The sequence below is a fragment of the Oryza sativa genome, chromosome 5, assembly GCF_034140825.1.
Source record: "Oryza sativa Japonica Group chromosome 5, ASM3414082v1".
Taxonomy (NCBI): domain Eukaryota; kingdom Viridiplantae; phylum Streptophyta; class Magnoliopsida; order Poales; family Poaceae; genus Oryza; species Oryza sativa.
This window is the reverse complement of record NC_089039.1, coordinates 17,148,180-17,169,628: the sequence shown is the minus strand read 5'-3', so window position 1 is coordinate 17,169,628 and position 21,449 is coordinate 17,148,180. Positions and strand designations below refer to the sequence as shown.

Genomic DNA, 21,449 nt, shown 5'->3' with positions numbered 1-21,449 from the left:
CCTCATTTTCTTTCATGAAGTGACCAAAATACCTCCTCGTCACAATACAGAAACAGAACAAAAACCAGATCAGATCGAGCCGCTCCTCCACATCTCCGACCCGTGGTCACATCCTCCAGCGCCACCGCGCACGGTTGCTCCGCTTCCCAACGCCACTCGCCGCTCCTCCAGCTCAGCTCCCCCTCGCACGCGTCTCCCTCCCCCCTCTATCTCTCTCTCTCCAGCACCTCGGTCGGTGGTGGCCGTCTCTAGCGCCGGCTGCCACCAGGGGAGAAGCCGGATCCCAAGGTACTCGTAGTAGGTTCTGGCGTGACGTTTGGAAGGTGAGAAATCACAAACCAAAAAATTTGAGATTGTATTGTTCTTTGCACTGATTAATTGCATGAAACCCTAATTAGGTAGATTGGGGGTTTATTGGTATGTGTTGTCCTGCATGCAACACATTGACACCATGAGCTCAAACTGCAACAATGTGCCCTAGGGATAAAATATTTCACCATTGTTTCCACTTTGTTCTTGCATGGAGTTAGATGGAGCTAACTCATTCTTTTTGTTCAATTCATTTAGGTTTGAGCTAGATCTTCAATTGTTTGATTATGGATCAAGTTCAGCTTCAGCTATTTCAGCTGTAGCTACAGAGCATCTAGATAGTTGCACAAGTGTGCCTTTATTTCTTGAGCATGGGTCCATTCCAGAACATCCACCAATTTGATTTATTGATTGGGATAACTTGGAGATTGAGGGAAAAAAAGATGATGAGGGAAGGATTGAGGTCATGACTGATGACCAACTATTTGAACTTCTAGGCTTGAGTGATGAAAATGAGAGGGCAAAGAAGTCTGCACAAGTTGATGAATCAAATAATGTTTTAGAATTAAATGGTCATGCAGTCATTGAGGGCACCGAAGGTGCAGCCATTCCTGTTGATGATGCCATCCCAGGTGAACTAGTCAAATTGTACGACAAGAATAATCCTTGTATGGACAAGGGCACTATGTACCCCTCAATGAAAGAATTCAGGTTGGCTATGAGGCAATTTGCAATTAAAAAGGAATTTGAGCTTGCCATAGAGAAATCTGACCCGGAGAGATATAGGGTAAAATGTGGACTTCAGGGATGTCCATGGAGTCTTGTTGGGCATAGACAAAGTGATAATAAAACTATAATGGTACTAACCTCAACTATAACTGCATATTATTATTATTTACAAAGCTCTAATTAATTACATCTCATTTGTATTGCAGGTCACAGTTCATAATGAGGACCATGGATGTACATCTACCATGAGGATAAAGACAACTACACCATCGCAGGCATGGGTTGCTGACAAGGCTATTGATATCCTCAAGACCAATTCTAACATGGGTCCCAAAGCCTTGCAGAAAAGGTTGCAGGATGATCACAAGGTAACAATCAATTATGATACAGTTAGGAAGGGTAGGGAGAAAGCGTTGACTGAATTGTATGGATGTTGGGAAGGAAGTTTTCAAATGTTGTATAGGTGGAAGGAAGAGGTCCTTAAGAGATCACCTGGTAATATTGTGGAAATTGACATCAAGGAAGTTGATGGGAGGCCATACTTTCCGAAAATGCTTAGGATCATACGTTCGACGCAACCAACAAAAATCGGACGCCTCTCACTGTGGCTTTGCTGCATGCAGCCTCGTATCCTTTTTGTCAGATACTCTCTTTTCACACCTGTTATATATGCTCCCTTACTTAGCATTGGCATGCATGAAGGAGAGAGGACACGGGATTATTTGCATGTACATAACACCCTTTTAGCAAACTTGAAAATAATTTTTTTTCCAGATTACTCATCCAATCTACGATCTATTTACACCATTGTATTCGTTACAATTAAATCGTTATAACAAGATCTCACATGACTATATTATAATAAAAAAACACACATATGTTTCAACCAATTAAATTTAATGTTTCACATGTGAAAATCAGATGTTTCAACTAAAATTCTATTATGTTGCATATATTTAATTATCGTCGCAATATATATATCTTTCTTTAATATATCACATGGTGCTATTTGTATGTTTCAGTAAGTAGTTTATTATGTTTCACTAGTTTATTTGTAAATGTTGCATATGTGTTGATTGAGTGTTTCAATAAGTATTCATTAGTTAATTAAAAATGTCGTACACGGTATCATTCATATGTTTCAGCAAATATTATACGATGTTTCAATAGTTAATACCTCGTGATTAAATTATAAAAATAATCATGTGAGATCTTGTTGTAAAGATTTAATTGTGATTATCGGTGTTGCAGTTAGTATTTCTTGAATGTTGCATTTTCTCTGAAATATTTTTATAGACTGAGTTGGAACATTTGAGCAAGATTTTATGTCTCACTCACTGAGAACCAATGTTTCATACCGATATTATCGGTGTTGCATTTCTCTGAAACATTTTTTAGAGTGAGTTGGAACATTTTGACTAGTGGTGAAACATTTTTTTATAAGTGGTGAAACAACGTTCGATTTTTCTCATCAAAATATAACCGTGCGAGATCTTGTTGTGAAGATTTAATTACAAGGAGTTTAATGGTGAAATCGAATCATAAATCGGATACTTAATTTAGAAGGAAATTTAATTTAAAGAAACAAAAAGTAGGGTTGAGATAAGTGCTGAACCATGCAGTCATGCATGCGCGAGCATATAGACTTTTTACATGTACTAATCAACTAGAGTAGAAACGGTAGAGATTGTGCATGCATGCGTAGACGCGCGGCAGTGAGAGGTCGGGCGTCCGATATTTGCGAACTATCGGACGTCCGACGCGTAGCACCCTCCCATACTTTCATAGGTTTTTCTGTGCACTTAGTCCTTGCATTGAGGGGTTTGTCGATGGCTGTAGACCTTACCTTAGTATTGATTCTATTGCACTAAATGGTAAGTGGAATGGACATTTAGCTTCAGCTACATCAATAGATGGGCACAATTGGATGTATCCAGTTGCATTTGGATTTATTGACTCTGAGAGTGCGGACAACTGGGTTTGGTTCATGACACAGCTCCATAAGGCAATAGGGGATCTAGAACCTCTTGCTATTTGTTCTGATGCATGCAAGGGGTTAGAGAATGCAGCGCAGAAGGTGTTCCATAAGCTGAACAAAGGGAGTGCTTCTTTCATCTCATGAAGAATTTTGCAAAGAGGTTCCATGGTGACACTTTTGGAAAAATGTACCCTACAGCTAGGGCTTACCGCAGTGTGGTGTTCCAGAAGCACATGACCCTTATTATTAATGGATCTCCTGAGGTTTGGAAATGGTTGACAACATATCATAAACTGAAGTGGATGAGGTGTGGGTTCAACCCAGAAATCAAGTGTGACTACATCACAAACAATATTGCTGAGGTTTTCAATAATTGGATTAGGGACTACAAGGACCTACGTTGATCTAGCTGACAATATAAGGGAGACAATGTTGATTCTATGGGATAAGAGGATTGGAGAAAGGCTTCATGGTAGGATTCTACCAGCTGTAATGCACCAATTGAAGGGAAGGACTAAAGGATTAGGACACTTGAATGTTGTGGCAGCTAGCTTACATATCGCAGAGGTGTCAGACAATGGCAAGGACTTTGGAAGGCATGTTGTTTCAGTCACAACACAAACTTGCACATGTGAAGAGTGGCAGCACACCGGCCAACCTTGTGGGCATGCACTAGCCTTCTTAACAACTCAAAAAAAATGTGAACTTAGAATAATATGTTGATGTGTGTTACTCAGTAGAGAAATTCAAGGCTGCATATAAGAGAGAGATACCAGCGCTGCCAGACAAATCACATTGGCCTGAGGTGGACATGCCTTTCAACTTGGGTGCACCACTAGGTAAGAGGGGTGTAGGGAGACAGAGGAAATTGAGAATTAAGGGCTGTCTTGAGACCGGTGGCAAGAGTAGTGCAAAGATTGATGACAAGAAAAAGAAAATGGTAAGAGGGCCAGTTACATGCAAAAGGTGTGGAGAGAAGGGTCATAGGCAAGCTAGCTATAAGTGCCCAATGAATGGGACAAAGAAAAAAAGGTATTACTTTTTCTATCTTTACAACCTATTATTTTTCATGTGACTAAACAGTTCCATATGCATATTTTGTAGGAAAAGACAACCTAGGAAGAACACCATAAAGTACCCACCTGAACCTTCTACACCAATAATGTCCACAAATAGGGATACACTAATGCAAGAAAGCCTCGGAATGGTGACAAGAAGGTAAATAAAGTATTTGTATGTGCATGTATCTCATCCAAATTGTTGCATGGGAGTAGCTTATGTTCTGTGCTTGTGTGTAGGCGCCTTGCAATGCTGCTAGGAGATAGCTCAGGCACCACTGGAGAAGCAGGAGGCAATTTGGGAGCAAGTATTTCTGCAGTAGCAGATCTCACAGGAGCTAGCACATCTGGAGGAAATAGTTCTACTATCCCTAAGAAAAAAAATTGACTCCCAAGAGAATGAAGAAGACCTAGATTGCGACCTAGATTGCTTTTTCAATTTATCCTTAAAATTATGTAGCTCGGTTGAACTATGTGTATGTACTGAATTATGGGTTGAATGGTTTGTGTATGACGTATGAACTGGATTGTGCTTTGGAATGCTTTGTGAACATTTTGGTTTGCTGTTATCAACCTGAAAATGGATGTGATATATTTTAGGGGATGCATTTTTGGTTGTACAAAGAAAGTTGAAGGATATGCATGTGTGTTGGCACTGGCAGGCTCTGCCATGGCGCTGGAGTATGGCGAGCAGCAGCTCTTCTATGGTGCTGGAGCAACCAGCTGCATATAAGATTCTGTATTGAGAGCCCAACGGTAGTTTGGTCACTCCATGAAAGAAAATGAGGAGAAAAGAAAATGAAATAGCTAAAACTCTGAAAAGTGGCAAACCATCCTGAGATCAATATATAGAGTGGCATTTTATCCTATACATCCTAGCGAGTGGCATTTTGTTGAAACCAACAATATATAGTGGCATATTGTCCTTTTTCTCCATAGAAAATGGGGGAAATAATTGGATAGCTGCACATTGGGCCAAGAACACAATAAAAATAAATCCTACATGTTAAACAACTAAATTATCTGAATCTAGAATCTCTTAAAGCAAAGCTCTACTTTGGACTTTTTTTTAGCTTCATTGCACAGCAGAAGCATAGAGCAGAATAGATCAGGATGGAGAGGCAAGAACACAATAATTAAAGTAAAATAATTCAAAGCCAGAAACCAGATATCTCATGCCCAACCAATGCATATCATAGGCCATGCATGTGTAGTTGATGACTTTAAGATAGTTTCATACTCTGTGCTCATAGGAAAAACAACAAACACCTTAAAGGCAAGGTAACCAGCATTTCAATAAAAAAAATAGAAAACATGTGTTTACTCTTCTGTGCATACCCTCTGCAATATACCGCCTACCACACTGCATAGTAAAGCCAAGCACCCACTAATATGTTTGACCACACAACAATCTATTCATTATTAATAATCTACCTATTTGATATCCAAGAATCAAGAGCTATTAAATATTGTCTGCAGAGATAAACCAGTAGATTACTACTTGTTTGGTAATTAAATGTTGCAGTACACAGCACAGCACTGGTAAGCAGCCAATCTCTAGTTGCTCTAGTCATGTGGCCATGTCTTCTCCAGCAGCACAAGGCCAAGGTAGAATTGTGGCTCAGCAGAATAGTTTCAATGCATATTCATACAAAAACAGCCTAGTTTCAATGCTTGTAAGACAACATTTTAGGTGATCAGTAATGTTTCTAACAAAACAACAAATAGTAGCTTCTAAGAATGAAGGAACCCATGCAGGTGATGGCATTGGATTGCTTGGTGATGGATCTGCTGTTCTGCAACAAATAGATCCATCCTAACCATGCCAAAACCTAGTGTTATAAGCTGAAGGATCAATGGCAAACGTGAAACTTTTTTGACCAGATCGATTGCTCCATTGCAACCATAAACCGTAAGAGATGGGGGAAAGGGAAGCAAGTAGACTCTTGGAAAAAAACAACTGATTTTGTGAAGGGAAGCCAAGCCAAATGCTTTTACTCTGAACTTGTTTCTTTTTTTTACAGGCGCACAACAAACATTTTAGTGATGTTCCAAAAAAGAAACATAACTAACTCTCAAATCAATATCCAAAAAGTTGTGTACCAAAATCTTGCTGGGTAAATGAATTGGTAGCAATCCGGATTCATGCATCAAGAAGCAGAGCACCTAGCTAGGCAGGAGAAACAAATCGACTAACCTTGTTTCGGCAAGATGAACATGTTCTACAAAAGGTTTCTCAGGAGGGGATTACAGGAAGAAACATTGCCACAAGAGGAATTCGCGCCACCACTGAGCTCGAGTGTTGCGCAGTTGAGTTGCATCCTCAAGCTTGCTTCTTACCGGAGTACTCCCGTCGCCGTTTGGACTCAAGCTCCACTCCCGCTAGAGCGCGCCGCCACCGCAGGTAGATGAGACCGCCTCCCACCTAGAGCCCATCACCAGTTCAAGTGTCCATCCCTGTCGAAGGTGCAAAGGCATCTATCCACCAGCTTGCTTCTCGCCTGATGTTGCCGTCGTCGCTGCTCCATAGAACCGTGGCCAGATCAGGAGAAATGAGTTTGTGGGGGAGACAGGGATGGGCGGCATCGCTGAGAGAGAGAGAGAGAGAGCGGGGGGAGGATGCGGCCTCGTCGGTGCTCCAGCGAGTCTCCACCATGGAGGAGTGAAGTGGAGGGCACATGGGAGAGGTCGTCGCCGGTGGGGAAAAGCGAGCGAGGGCCGGCCACCGTGAGAATAGTGGGAGAAAGCGAGAGAGGGAGAGGGGAAGGGCGGGCAACAGTGGTGGGCTGGCGGCTAGGGTTTGGGGGAGGTCGAGGGATGTCCGTTTTTTTAAAATGACCCTTCAAGAGCACAATCCTATTTTTCATTTTTTTTTCTTCTTAGCATAAGATATGCTAGATTTTAAAGGTCTTTTAGGTAAGAATACATAACTTAGAAACCTATATGGTTGAGGACTGCCATCAAAATATCAGTAACATTAAGTTTTTTTTTGCAAAACGGCTAGAGTCGACGCGGAACCACGAGTGCTCGCGAAATCCAGCAGCATTGGGCATCCGGGGCAACGTGGATAGCACGGGAAACGGCCATGCCGCCCCGAATCGCTGTGGAGGCTCCATTCGGGGCATGTTTTAATTTAACCGATATGCAGTGGTAAATGGTAGGATATGCACGCATGAGCGTTCATTGGGACTATGTGATACCTGCACATAGGAGGCTTTAGGCCGAGTTTTTTCCCAACTTTCCCAACTCACTTCCCCCGTGTTCCGCACGCATGATTTTCAAATTGCTAAATGATGTGTTTTTTTAAAAAAAAAATTATATACGAAAGTTGCTTAAAAAATCATATTGATTTATTTTTCTTAAAAAATAGCTAATACTTAATTAATAACGCGCTAATGGACCGCTCCGTTTTCCATACGCTGGAAATATGTTCCCAACACTGTGGAAACAAACACACCCTTAGGTCCTCAATGGTTCTATAGTTGCATGTGTTGGACGCACACGCATGTGTGTGTGGTGTTGTATATGTGGAGTGAATTCGTGTGCGTCCTTAGCTGTACTATCTCTCAAAAAAAAAAGGTCCATGAAGAAACAAATTATTTTTCCATGACACAAAATATTACTTTTACATCCAATTCATATTATAAATCGTTTTGATTTTTTTCTAGTCAAACTTATTTAAATTTAACTAAATTTATAGAACTTTAGCTATATCTATAACACCAAATTAGTTTTATTGAATATAGTATTGAATATAATTTGATAATATATTTGTTCTGCGTTCAAAATATTGCTATATTTTTCTACAATACTTAGCTAAACTTAAGAAAAAATAACTAGAGAAAAAGTCAAAGTGATTTATCATATAAATCGGAGTGAGTACCATATACCAGTGTACTCAACACAGTGTTCAATGGACCGTATCACTGGCTAAAAGTAAAATACATAAATCTCAAAAAAGAAAAAAGAATTACCATCACGCCAAGTGTGTTTTTGGAGCATGCATATACGAGTTCATACCCCACTACACACTAACACACATTACACTCGCACACTCACAAATGTATCTCCTAATAATGCAAATCAATAGAAATTGATAGCAAATCCCTACTCTAACTAATTTTTTTCCAGGTCACTAAAATTTGTTGAACACCAGGCTTTGAAACTTTCTAATCTAATTTTCAAGTTTCACATTCTATTTCGGAAACCACAACGATAGCCGATCATATTCTTTTGAGCACTACCACACAAACTAAACTTTTTCCTTTTACAGAACTCTTACAAACAACAATATCAACCATTTAATTTATCAAGATAAATAAGAGCAAGTTTAATAATATAGTCAAGTATCAGCTCTGAATCACCTATAGTCAATTTAATAGCTAATTTATACATATTTACCGATAAATATATACAATACACTAGTAATATCTGAGCCCACCTGTCTTACACACATTGCTCTTCTCTTTCCTTATTTATCTTATTTATCTTCTCGATATATGTACTCCATCTGTCTCAATATATTAAAACTTAGGACCGGATGAGACATTTTCTAGTACTACGAATCTGGATAGGCTGTTAGAAAATGTACTATCTAATCCTAGATTTTAATATATTAGGACGGAGGAGGTATGTGTTTACAGCAAGTTTTTAGTGTGCTATTGTACCTGCTGTACTACCATACTCACATAGTCACATTACGACACGTCAGAGGTAAGCATAGGCGTTATTTCATCGGCTGCTTGATATGCTGCTGCCGCCTGCCTGGGAGGCACATCGGGCAGTTTAATTAAGGCAATTAAGGCCGTGTTTAGATTTTTTTTTTTTAAAAAAGATCACATCAAATGCTTTGACACATGTATAGAGTATTAAATATGAAAAAAAAATCAATTGCACAGTTTGCATGTAAATTGCGAGACGATTTTTTTTATCTAATTACACCATGATTTAACAATGTGATGGTACAGTAAACATTTACTAATGATGAATTAATTAGGCTTAATAAATTTGGGCAGTATATAGGCGAAATCTATAATTAATTTATTTTGTTATTAGTTTATGTTTAATACTTTAAATATGTGTCTGTATATTTAAAAATTTTCTGGCCAAGGGACTTAAACACAGCCTAATAGTTGTCCTAATCCATGCACGTTTGCATAGTACGCTTCCACAAGGAGCGGAAGCATCGCACGGATGATTGATTGATTACCAAGATCTCTCCCAAGTTGATTTGATTTTGACCAACTGCTACAGTATATAATCACACCTGATAGCACCGGGCCACCGGCCAAAACACGCGTGCATTTTCTACTCTTTCCATCGGAGGAACACGAGACACGTACGTCCTCGTTCTGCCCAGCCAACCTAATTGGACCAATCCGATGACTAATCTAAGTCATTACGGGGATCAAGGACAAAAGGAGAATGAAAATCGCACTTCATTTCTATGGCGCTCTTTTGAAATCGAGACAATTTGCGCAAATTTCACGAGAATTTTAAACTGATCTCAACAAAAATCCGCTAAAACAACATCCATTGAGCTGTGACCGTGGTGGAGGGAGGAATCCGTGCCACGTGACCCAAAACCGAACTCGAATCCTTTCCGCCAAAGCTGGGCCCACATGCCAGCCAGATGCACACAATTCCGATTTGCTTTTCAAAGTTCCAAAACTATAAAAACTTCCTCCTCCCTTTTCCCATCTCTCTCCTCTTCCTCGCATTTCCCGCACCACGAAGGAATCAAACGGAAAAAAAAAAGAAAAAAAAAACTCCAATTAGATCGGCCCCCACGTATCGTCTTCCCGTTCCATTCCTTCTCGAAGCTTCCATGAACGTGGAGCGCCTCGTCCCCGGCGGCGCCGGCGGCGGCGGCGGCCGCTTCCGGTACGAGCGGATGCCGGCTAGGGGCCCGGCGGATGACGGGGAGGGGGAGGAGGAGGAGGAGGAGGCGGCGGTGCCGGAGCGGCGGCCGGAGGTCCTGGCGGCGTCGGCGTCGTTCCGCCTCTCGGAGGCGGCGCGGGTGTTCGAGGAGCTCCCCAGGGCGTCGATCGTCGCCGTGTCGCGCCCCGACGCCGGGGACATCACCCCGATGCTGCTGTCGTACACCATCGAGGTGCACTACAAGCAGGTTCGCGGATCCTCCCCTGCCTTCTCTCCTGTTCGGTTTATTCACGGTTCTGAGAAACATCATGTGAAAATTTGGTGTGATGAGAGGGGGTGAATTAGTCTAGAATTGCGTCCTTTTTTTTTTGGTTGGCAAATTCCACGATCATATTACATACATACACGTTATAGTTCAATTTGTTGGTACTAATAACTACAGCTCATGATTTTAGTTGCTGCGCGAAATGTGCCTTCTGATTGTGAGTTGTGATCTCTACGCCACTACGAACTTGTTTGATTTTAATGGCCTGCAATTCCCCATGTAGAAAGGGAAAGGGGGTTAATGTTCCATGATTGATGGTACCAGTCAACTACTAGTAGGATTTTTCACAATCTCAAACGTTACAGCGTGTCCATGGCATTGTGGGAGTTGATATTAATGGTTCAGTATTGGATAGGCGTGACTTTTATGCATGGATGTTAAGACTACATCAGATTTACTGCTGATCAGCCTGTCTCGAGCAGGTCTGCTCTTAAATTAATCATGTGCAAATACAGTCTATGTGAATAGATTAAACTTGTGTGTGGAATTTTTTGGTGCAGTATGCGCCTAATCGATCATTGTTTTTGATTGGATGATGTGGTTACTTGCACTGTAAACGGCCTATTAACCTGAGTATAATGGGATGTTTGTTCTACCTGTTATGCGCTCATTTTTATCTGCTCTTACTTGGTGAGGCTAACTGCCTAGAGTACTCACCTACTCAGTCAGATGAGTACTCAGCCATGTAGACTTGGTTTTCATACACTGAAGTTTATGGTGGTTTCTGGTTAAGCATGTTCCATGAACCGATATTTGCTGCTTTGTTGCTAGATGTTCATATGAAATTTGTGGTGTGTAAAATTGTCATCCCCATTTAGCATTTGCAACAACGTGCGTCCTCACGTACAACTTGGTAGAACTTCTTTGTCCTTTTATATTTATTGTAAGTACTTGTTTTCTTTTGTTACAAGAATTTATAAATGGACCACTTTTAACTTTTATTTTGTGTTGGATTTAGATTTTAGGTCCTGATGTTTCCTGTAATTGACAGGTATTTTTGGTCCTAATTTCTGATGATCATTATGATCCATTGGAATTCTAATATGGTTACCTACATATACAGAGGTACTTAATTAGACACAATCAATTCAAGATCAAGAAATTGACTAACTTAGAGGATATCTCAAATATAGATTGGAGTGCCATGGTGATTTTGTTTGTGCCAATTTGTAACTGCAATAGATCCTAAACTGAAATGATTTCTATCATCTTGACTTGTAACGTTGCAAATCAACTATCTAGTATTGACTACTGACCAACTCGGCCTTAACAACTTGGTACATGCTTAATTTCTCAAAACTCGAGGCTGTTAAGAAAGTCCGTGTTCCCTTTCACTTCACATCTTATTATCTTAAAATGTGATAAGGAACTTTGTGGAACACATGTTTATGACCAGTTTGAAATTAATGGACTGCATGCACTACACGGCACAACCTGTGTGCAGATGTTTTATACATGCACACACGGACAAAGGCAAACAAAAAATGTTGAACTTGTGAAATGCATGAGTTTTATTTCTTAATACTTGTCATATATAATTTTTCTACTTGTGGTGCATACTTGCTTTCCTGTGATGGACATTTTCTTCTTTACACTGTTCTATTTATTTCCATTAAATATGAATGTTTCATATGTGAACTGAGAAATGTTTCACTGCTTCCACCAGTTTAGGTGGCGTCTATATAAGAAAGCTTCACAAGTTCTCTATCTACATTTTGCATTGAAGAGGCGTGAATTTCTTGAAGAATTCCATGAGAAGCAAGAACAGGTTGGTTATATGACCATTATGATTCATGATGCTTTTCAGTACTGGATTTCAACCTGTAAGTTCCTTAAAGCAAACTCGTTGAGTTGCCGTGCAGTTGTGCTGTTTGATTGGAGATATAATTAATTTTTTTACTCTTAACTTCTGTACATCTCAAAAGTTAGTTAGTTTTAGGATTAGAATGGGCCGCAACTATTTATTTTAGAATTATATGAGCCATTAGGTCATAATAAAAACAACTGTTAACAGTATGGTATTAGAGCTAGGTTGAATAGAGACATCCAATTCATAATATGGTATTAGAGCTAGGTTGAACTTCTCCTTGTTGCTAGTGTGGATATGGCATCATTGCCTTATCCTCTTCAGATTTAGGTCGTCCTTGTTGTCATATGAGACTATTGACGACTAGAGGATCTCACCTATTTGTTGCCTGCGCGGTGGCACACCTGCTCCTCAAAAACCCCTGGTGACACCAGCAACACCAATCTATTGTGGTTCCCTATTGATGTATCTCCAAGAGATTGTTCCTGGCACAAGTAAAGATCTTTATGATGAGGTGCAGGGCATGACATCTTCTCTCCCCCTTGCTTCAAGTGTATCTCATATTATATATTCTATTTATTGTTTTAAGGTTCTTGCCGATCCCTTTTTATTTTTTTTCTCGAAAACGCAGGATGACTGCATTTCATTTAAGGAGACCCCTTTTTATTTTAAAATGTTACCGTAACATCTTGTTATTAGAATTTATCATCATTTAACTTTTACAAGTATTGATGCACCCTATGGAAAGTGGAGGAGGCATAAATATGTGTGAAAATAGGATGGGGTATAGAAGGAAGCCATTGCATCTGGTCAGATTTAGTTTGTTAGATAACAGATAATAAAATAGCTTATTATTTATGGCTCATACTTCCTAGTCCGCTTAGTGGATCAATATTTACATATTCCTCATCAGTTCATCAGGTTTTGCAAATTTTTATGTTTTTTAATATTATGTCCAAACAAAAAGAGGCAGTTTCCACAAATATAAGGGGTTGAAGGGAAAGATTGGGAAAGCAGCACTCCAAAATCCCTTATATTTGTGGATACAGGCAGGGAGTAAGTCTTTAAGCACAGATTTTTATGTTGGAGCAACTCACCTACTTCTTCCTCGTTACTTTAACTTAAATATGACACGTTTTAACCATTTGATATCTGGAGAAATGTCATTAGGATGGGAAGCAGAGTTAAGCGGGGAGTACTAAGTTGATTTCTTTATTTTGTGATTCAAGGTCAAAGAGTGGCTCCAAAATCTGGGAATTGGGGAGCACATGCCAGTAGGACATGATGAGGATGAAGCAGACGATGTGAATGTTCCTGCACAGGCTGAAGAAAACTCCATTAGACATAGGTAAAAATTTTTATACATCAACGACGCACTAGTAGTTGATGTATAGTTATGCTTTATCATATTGCAAATGTTGAATTAGAGCAGTTGAGTCTCCATATGTTATCCCATGCATGCAGTAAGCAAGACATTGAACCTGTTGTGGCAGAAATGTTCCTTCAAGTGCTGTTTTGCCTGTCATTCGACCAGCTCTGGGGCGTCAACACTCAGTTTCTGATCGAGCAAAAGTTGCCATGCAAGAATATCTGAACCATTTTTTGGGGAACTTGGACATTGTCAACTCACCGGAGGTACTCATTACCCAAATCTTTATACATTTCACTCTATTGTTTCCAATTAGAATAAATGTTGACCAAAATATCCTATCTGCATCTAGATTAGTTTTATCGTCAAGAGTCAGTACTAAAATATCTTTCAAAATACAGGTTTGCAAATTTTTGGAGGTATCATGTTTGTCATTTTTACCGGAATATGGGCCTAAGCTAAAGGAAGATTATGTATCTGTTGGACACTTGCCAAAAATTCAGAAGGACCATAAAGAAAACTGTTGTTCATGTGGGTTGTTTAGCTGTTGCAAAAGCAGCTGGCAAAAGGTATTATATTTTTTGTAGTTCAGTTTTGTATTTAGCTATCTTATAATCATTGTATTTAAGATATTGAATTGAACAATTTTTCAATAGGTTTGGGTTGTCCTGAAGCCAGGATTCTTAGCTTTACTCAAAGATCCTTTTGATCCAAAGCTTTTAGATGTCCTTATCTTTGATGCACTGCCACATATGGATATAAGTGGAGAGGGCCAAATATCTCTAGCAAAAGAGATCAAGGAACGAAACCCGTTGCATTTCGGACTCCAGGTACATATTCCATTTTATGATCTCATGCCAAGTTAGCACGTTTGTTTGAAATGCAATACTTTTATTTTTGGTTGTTGACGATGGAAACATTTTTATATCTATTGCAAGAATGTTGAGTTTAGCCAGATTGTGATTGTTTAGTTTGGCCTTGCTGCAAAGTGACAGCTAGCTAGATATCAGAATATTACTTAAAAAATCTTAGTGATTTTTTTGTTCTGGGCCTAAAAAAGATGCACTCAGTTAATTATTTCATCTTACAGTAAATATATAAGTGCTTCTGGAAAGCCACCACAATGCCCAATAGAGCCTTAGGAGTCTGCAGGATTATCTCTTTCTCCTTTTGTCGTATGGATATCTTAATGAATACATAACATCCTTGTTATGAAAAATGCTACTTTTACAGAATATTTTTGTAGTGAATTGCATACTCATAAAAAAATACATAAACTCTAAAACAAGTTTTGAATGCGGCGATTCTTTTCTTATTTATGTGGGAACTGAATTATTTCTTGTGGAATTCCTGCCTTCCAATCAATTGATACTATCTTGGTAGTTCTGAGCTGGTCCACCTGTTCATACTATTTTGATACAAGCGTTAACCTTATATTTCTGTGGAGTCTAAACATATTTGTGCTTTTTTGGAGGAAGGTGTCTTCTGGTGGCCAGACTTTAAAGTTACGAACAAGAAGTTCTTCTAAAGTGAAAGACTGGGTTAGTGCAATAAATGCTGCTCGACAAACTCCAGAGGGCTGGTGTTACCCTCATCGTTTTGGTTCATTTGCTCCACCAAGGGGTCTCATGCCAGATGGGAGTATGGTACAGTGGTTTATAGACGGAGAAGCTGCATTTCAGGCAATTGCTTCCTCCATTGAGCAAGCAAAATCAGAGGTTAACTTTGTGTTGCTTCAATAGTTACATATGGAGAAAATAACTCCAATTGTATAAATCTTAAGATAACCGAATATTTGATGCAGATATTTATTACTGGCTGGTGGCTCTGCCCAGAATTGTTTCTCCGACGCCCTTTCCAACATCATGGGTCATCTAGGCTTGATGCTCTACTGGAAGCTAGAGCTAAGCAGGGTGTACAGGTATCATAATGGTTTCCTTTTAATCAAAGTTGCAGACCTGTTATATGATGTGTGAGGTGCTTAAGTTATGTAGCAATGCTTGCTACTTCATCACGTGTCAATTGCATGAATTGTAGATGCCTGAATCATAGACATTTTGTATCTTCTGAAAATGGCTTACTTTGTGAGGTTCAAGTCTGTTTACCTTTCAAGCTCAAACAAAAAAGAAAAAAAAAATCCGTGAATCCCATCTGCTGACAAACTATTCAAATAGACCCCTGCGATCGGGGCTTCTGGCCCTTCTGCCTCCCACACACCGTCATCCTCACTTCCTCTTGCATACGCTTACAAGTTATGTAATTATCAATTCCTTAGAGACAGAGATCATGCAAGAAGATTTCACGATCCATAGGTCCCTGGCACTAATCTTTCTTTGTGAAAATACATTAGAAGTTAATGACTTCATAATAGGTCCCTGGCACTGATCATTTTTTTAAAGAATTGTCTTAATGCCTGGTTTTGTCAAATTTAACCAAGAACAAGCTATAGGGGTGTTTTTGGATTCACACCATGCTTTGGTGCTTATGAGTTCCATTGCACACTTTTGTTGTATTTATTCTTATTCTTAATTTTTTTATTGTTTTTGGTGCAAGGCAGGAATGATAGGTTCCTGTCATGGCCTCTGGTCATTGATAAAATATGAACTTATCACATGACTTGAAAAAGCAAAATGAGTCAAAAACTAGATGGCTCATAAAAACCGACAGTTACTGACTGTCTACTCTGAATTTTGGTAATTATGCAGATCTACATTCTTTTGTACAAGGAAGTTGCTCTTGCATTGAAAATCAACAGCTTGTACAGTAAACAAAAGCTACTTAACATTCATGAGAATGTAAAAGTTCTGCGATATCCTGATCATTTCTCAAGCGGTGTATACTTATGGTATGACGAATCCGTTTTTGTCTCCCTATGTTCAATGCAAACTATTTAATTATAACAACTTAACTCCTTATTTTCACTTTAAGGTCACACCATGAGAAAATTGTGATAGTAGATAATCAAGTATGCTATCTTGGAGGTCTTGATCTGTGCTTTGGTCGCTACGATAATTCTGCGCACAAACTTTCAGATGTTCCTCCTGTGATATGGCCAGGGAAAGACTACTATAACCCCAGGTAACTATGGTATTTCGTTTATGATGGTATTTATGTAGGATTATTCCCAAATTATTCTTACCTGAGTTTTCCTGCTGTACATAAGGGAATCTGAGCCAAATTCCTGGGAGGACACAATGAAAGATGAGCTGGACCGAACGAAATATCCTCGCATGCCTTGGCATGATGTTCAGTGTGCTCTCTACGGTCCACCTTGTCGGGATGTTGCAAGGCATTTTGTTCAGCGCTGGAATTATGCAAAGGTTTGTCTTTTCCATTGCATACTCATCATAGTCTTCCCCTTCATTATTGTAAATAAAATACCTTTTTTTTCCAGAGGAACAAAGCTCCCAATGAGCAAGGAATTCCCTTGCTGATGCCTCATCACCACATGGTAATTCCACATTACAAGGGCATAGGCCAAGAAATTAATAGTGAGGCTGATGGTAAACAAAATCATGACAAGGATTGTGATGTTAAAAAACCAGTCTCTGTGGACTCACGGGAGTCTTGTCAGGACATTCCATTGCTTTTACCTCAAGAGCTTGAACCACCGGCATTGCCCAATGGAGATTTAAGAGTGAACGATTTAGACGCCAACCACTCTGATCACCTACACAAAACAAGCTTCAATCAGCCTTTGCTCAACCGGAAGGCAAAGTTGGATTCTTCCCGACAGGATTTGCCCATGAGAGGTTTCGTAGACAATATAAGTTCCCTTGAGTCATCATCTATTAGGCATTTTGATTCTTCCAAAGAAGAAAAGTATCACATGGATAAGAACTGGTGGGAGATGCAAGAAAGAGGAGATCAAGTTGCTTCAGTACTTGATATAGGGCAAGTTGGTCCAAGGGCAACTTGTCATTGTCAGGTCAGTATTGAAGTTAATTTTGAATTAATTTGTTGATGCCAATGAATGAGATAATGAGCAAGAGTTTCTCAAAGTTTTGGCTATTTTAGTTATATAACTATGCTACACAAGTTACGTGGTTTGCTATCTGAAGATTGTAATTCATTGGAAGTTTGGAGTTTTAACAGCTGCATTATTGGTAGACAGTAATTCATTAGGAAATAATATGAAATCTTTTGTTATAACAGATGCAACATGAATGCTATAGGAAAAGAGGCAAACATGGAAAATCTGAAACCAGGGCTAGTAACTATGTATGACGTAACATGTGATACTTATCTAGTTCGAAACTAAGTCGATGATCAGTATGAGTCTAATGACTGACACAAAATGTGATTCTTATCAGTTTAGCTACTTAGCAGTTCTGCTGCTTTTGGTGATGTTGTCTTTTCATATTCTGGGTTCAGATTATGTTGGTTATTTGCATATTTAATTGGTATCGAAACAGAAAAATAGCTAAGATCAGTTTGTTAGTCTATTCATAATTTATTAATTCTTTTGGGTGTGGCATAATGTTTTTATTGAAGTTGCTAAATGTAAATTCTGTCTTCATGATCACCATTTCTTCAAAAGGGCTGACATATAAGATGTTCCTGCTGTATATTCAGATATGCTTGTATACTAAATTACTAAACTAACATTAGAAACCATTATAATAATTGCATCAAATAATTCTAGTAAGTTAATGAATTTATATTTTGGTTCAGGTAATTAGAAGTGTTGGTCAATGGTCAGCTGGAACCACTCAAATCGAAGGAAGCATCCACAATGCCTATTTTTCTCTTATTGAAAAGGCAGAACATTTTGTATATATCGAGGTCCGCGTTTTGCATTTATTTTAAACATCAAAAATTCAATTTCTAAACAATAGTAGATTAGTAGGTTTTACTAGATAATGATCTTTAAATAATGTTCAGTAATTGTCACTATCTTATTACACATTATTCTGTCCAGTTTCTTTGGTATAAAAAATCTTTTTTTTTTGCACACATACTCCATAAGTATGTAATTAATATCCATGAGACTGCCAAATTGTTAACATCCTATTTGCGCACCTTTTTTGCAGAATCAATTTTTCATATCAGGCCTTTCAGGAGATGAAACGATAAAAAATCGTGTATTGGAAGCATTATACAGGCGCATACTTCGGGCAGAGAGAGAAAAAAAGCGCTTCAAAGCCATCATAATAATACCTCTGTTACCTGGTTTTCAGGTAATTTTCTACTGCAGTGATTAGGAATGTTTTTGTTCCTGGTTACTCACATAATATCGTGGCAGGGAGGCATTGATGATGGCGGAGCTGCATCTGTGAGAGCAATTATGCATTGGCAATACCGGACTATCTGTAGAGGCCCTAATTCTATACTTCAGAATCTATATGATGTTATTGGTCCAAAAGCACATGATTATATCTCATTTTATGGTCTTAGAGCACATGGTAGACTATGCGAAGGAGGTCCCTTGGTCACTAATCAGGTAAAGTATGAGTCTTGTCCATTTCTGGAGCATGTTTTGTTTTCTGCCAGGGTCCTGGCACTTTGCCATTTAAGAGTTGTGATTCAAAGAATTAGCATGTAAAATATTTGGCATTGCAGATTTATGTCCACAGTAAGTTGATGATAATTGATGACCGCATCACATTGATTGGATCAGCTAACATAAATGATAGAAGCTTGCTTGGATCAAGAGATTCTGAGGTATGCTTTTCTCATATTCCTGTGTCCACTATATTTTGGTACGTTGCACCTTAACTTGTATGGTTATCTGATGAGGAGTATTTGCTTTTCAATTAACTCTATTTGGTAAATGGCAAATCGCTTACATCAAGTAATGTTTTAATGTTGGATGTCGATTATCTGATAGTTTACCCTTGTCACCTTGTAGATTGCCGTGGTCATTGAAGATAAAGAAGTTGTTAGTTCCAAAATGAATGGAAAACCTTGGGAAGCTGGGAAGTTTTCTCTAAGCCTACGTCTCTCTCTCTGGGCAGAGCACCTTGGCCTTCATCGAGGAGAGGTTTGGGATATATTGCATTTATGCTTTGATTCTTCCGTCGGTAATCTTTTGTTAATAGACAGATGTTCTTAGTATTGCAGAATCTCCAATGTACTCTTTAACCATTTTTTTCTAGGTATGCTAGCGATTCACATAAAATATATGGTATGGGAAATGTATTTTTAATTAAATATTTAGTAATATCTTTCCATTAGATAGTATAAATACATTTGAATCTCATTCCAAATGGTAGTGACCTTGTGAACATCTGCCCCGTGACAAAATTCCACATACATTTCACAATATATTTACGTCTTACTGTACTAATGTCTTATGTAAGCCGCTATAAACTTTTGACATGTGATAAACAATTTGATATTATCACGATATGCTTGATGAAGCTTTCTTATATTCATTGCAGCAGATAGGGATATCATGTGCATTATTTTGATTGTTTAAAATATAAATGTGATATACAGGTCAGCCATATTATGGACCCTATCGATGACTCAACTTTCAAAAATATCTGGATGGCCACTGCTAAGGTGAGAGAAAACATAAACGTTTTTTCCTGCCATAGTCAATTTAACCCTAGCCACTTGTATCACTCAAAACTGCTAATGCTACTCTTCCTAGAATGTAGAAATCGATTTGGGATGTCTAACCTGGTACTTCATATAATGTTAGGATGTTGCTTTCTTCAGTTGTAAAATCCTAAACTGCATGGTGCATATTATATCAAATGCTTTAGTCATGGCAATCTCCACTAATACTCATAAATTAGTTAACTGTTTTTTTTGGCAGACAAATACCATGATTTACCAAGATGTCTTCTCATGTGTACCTAATGATCTTATCCATTCAAGGTATGAATTGACCATTCGATTTCAGTTGCTCTTTTTACAAATTGCTCTAGACTCTAAACATAATGAGCATGCAGGGCCCAATTTCGGCAGAGCTTTGCTCACTGCAGGGATAAAATCGGTCACAATACAATCGATTTGGGGGTTGCCCAAGAGAAGCTGGAAACCTACCAGGACGGCGATCTCAAGGGTACGGACCCTATAGAAAGATTGCAGATGATCAAAGGTCACCTTGTTTCTTTCCCGTTGGATTTCATGTCCCAAGAGGACTTGAGACCATATTTCAGTGAAAGTGAATATTATACGTCTCCACAAGTTTTCCATTAGCTTCTTTTTCATGGAAAAATTACTCCCCTACTGCCATAGTTGTACATAGTGCAGAGGTCAACCTTTAGGTGTTTCACATATTTTGTCAAATAGGGAAAAGAAAGAAATTATCAACCCACAGACCGGTGGAAAGGTTACAAGTACAGTTTAGTCACCGGTACGTTCCTTCTCTTTTTGGGCAAGAGAACACTCTGCTCAGTTCATTCTGTTCGACACAAAGAATATAGGAGTGTAGATAGTTTATACGGCACCTTTTTTCCCCTTTTTTAGGCAAGAATTACTCCTGTTGAGTTAACTCTTTGTTGACATAAAGAAAAGCTTTCCCCCCCTTCCAAGCTGTGTCTCAGACTTCCAGTACGTGCACATTTTAGTCTACAACTAAACAATGGCATTCGATCCATACATTTTGGTTGAAACCAATGACAATCCATGTAATCATGTACTGGTATCGCCTCTGGAAATGTTCAGTGTTTTCCTGCATTTGTAATGTTTCACGCCCTTAGCTTCTGAAGAGCAGAGGACCAGGGCCAGTTAAGACTAATGCTTTCATGTCATTCTTTTTTTTTTTGTCACAATGAAAGCTTACAAAATACAAAGGAAACCTATACGTGACTATTGAAATTCTGGAATGCAAAATGGTGTAACTAAACTAACCTGTAAGCAATTTATTAGTTGATCTAGGGTTGATTGTAGTTTTTCCCTCTAATGAAGGTAGGATTATGATTACTGACATGTCTTTTGTTTCCAAAAACATTAATTTTTTTTCGTAACTATTATCTGGTGTGTAGCTTTTCCCCTCAGATTTATTTGTAATTCTTAGCACATGAGAGCGAATATGGTAG

The 21,449-nt window shown here is 38.8% G+C and overlaps 1 protein-coding gene and 1 pseudogene across 2 annotated transcripts; both read left to right on the top strand.

The window, feature by feature from the left end:
* Positions 1-715: 715 nt before the first annotated feature.
* LOC136356657 (uncharacterized) lies at positions 716-4,807 on the top strand (annotated as a pseudogene).
* Positions 4,808-9,877: 5,070 nt separating this feature from the next.
* Positions 9,878-21,161, top strand: LOC107277488 (phospholipase D zeta 1). 2 transcript variants are annotated; one of them, XM_066310828.1, is made up of 20 exons: positions 9,878-10,201; positions 11,946-12,047; positions 13,316-13,434; positions 13,580-13,721; positions 13,857-14,024; positions 14,112-14,285; positions 14,934-15,173; positions 15,260-15,376; positions 16,161-16,300; positions 16,384-16,533; positions 16,619-16,775; positions 16,850-17,383; positions 18,130-18,240; positions 18,489-18,635; positions 18,701-18,898; positions 19,018-19,119; positions 19,307-19,438; positions 19,897-19,962; positions 20,222-20,283; positions 20,358-21,161. In XM_066310828.1, the coding sequence occupies exons 1-20, from the start codon at positions 9,902-9,904 to the stop codon at positions 20,605-20,607; spliced, it is 3,411 nt and encodes a 1,136-aa protein (XP_066166925.1). In that variant the 5' UTR covers positions 9,878-9,901; the 3' UTR covers positions 20,608-21,161. The 2 variants fall into 2 exon arrangements, with proteins under 2 accessions (XP_066166925.1, XP_066166926.1); XM_066310829.1 differs by having other exon boundaries at positions 13,551-13,721.
* The last annotated feature ends 288 nt before the right edge of the window (positions 21,162-21,449 follow it).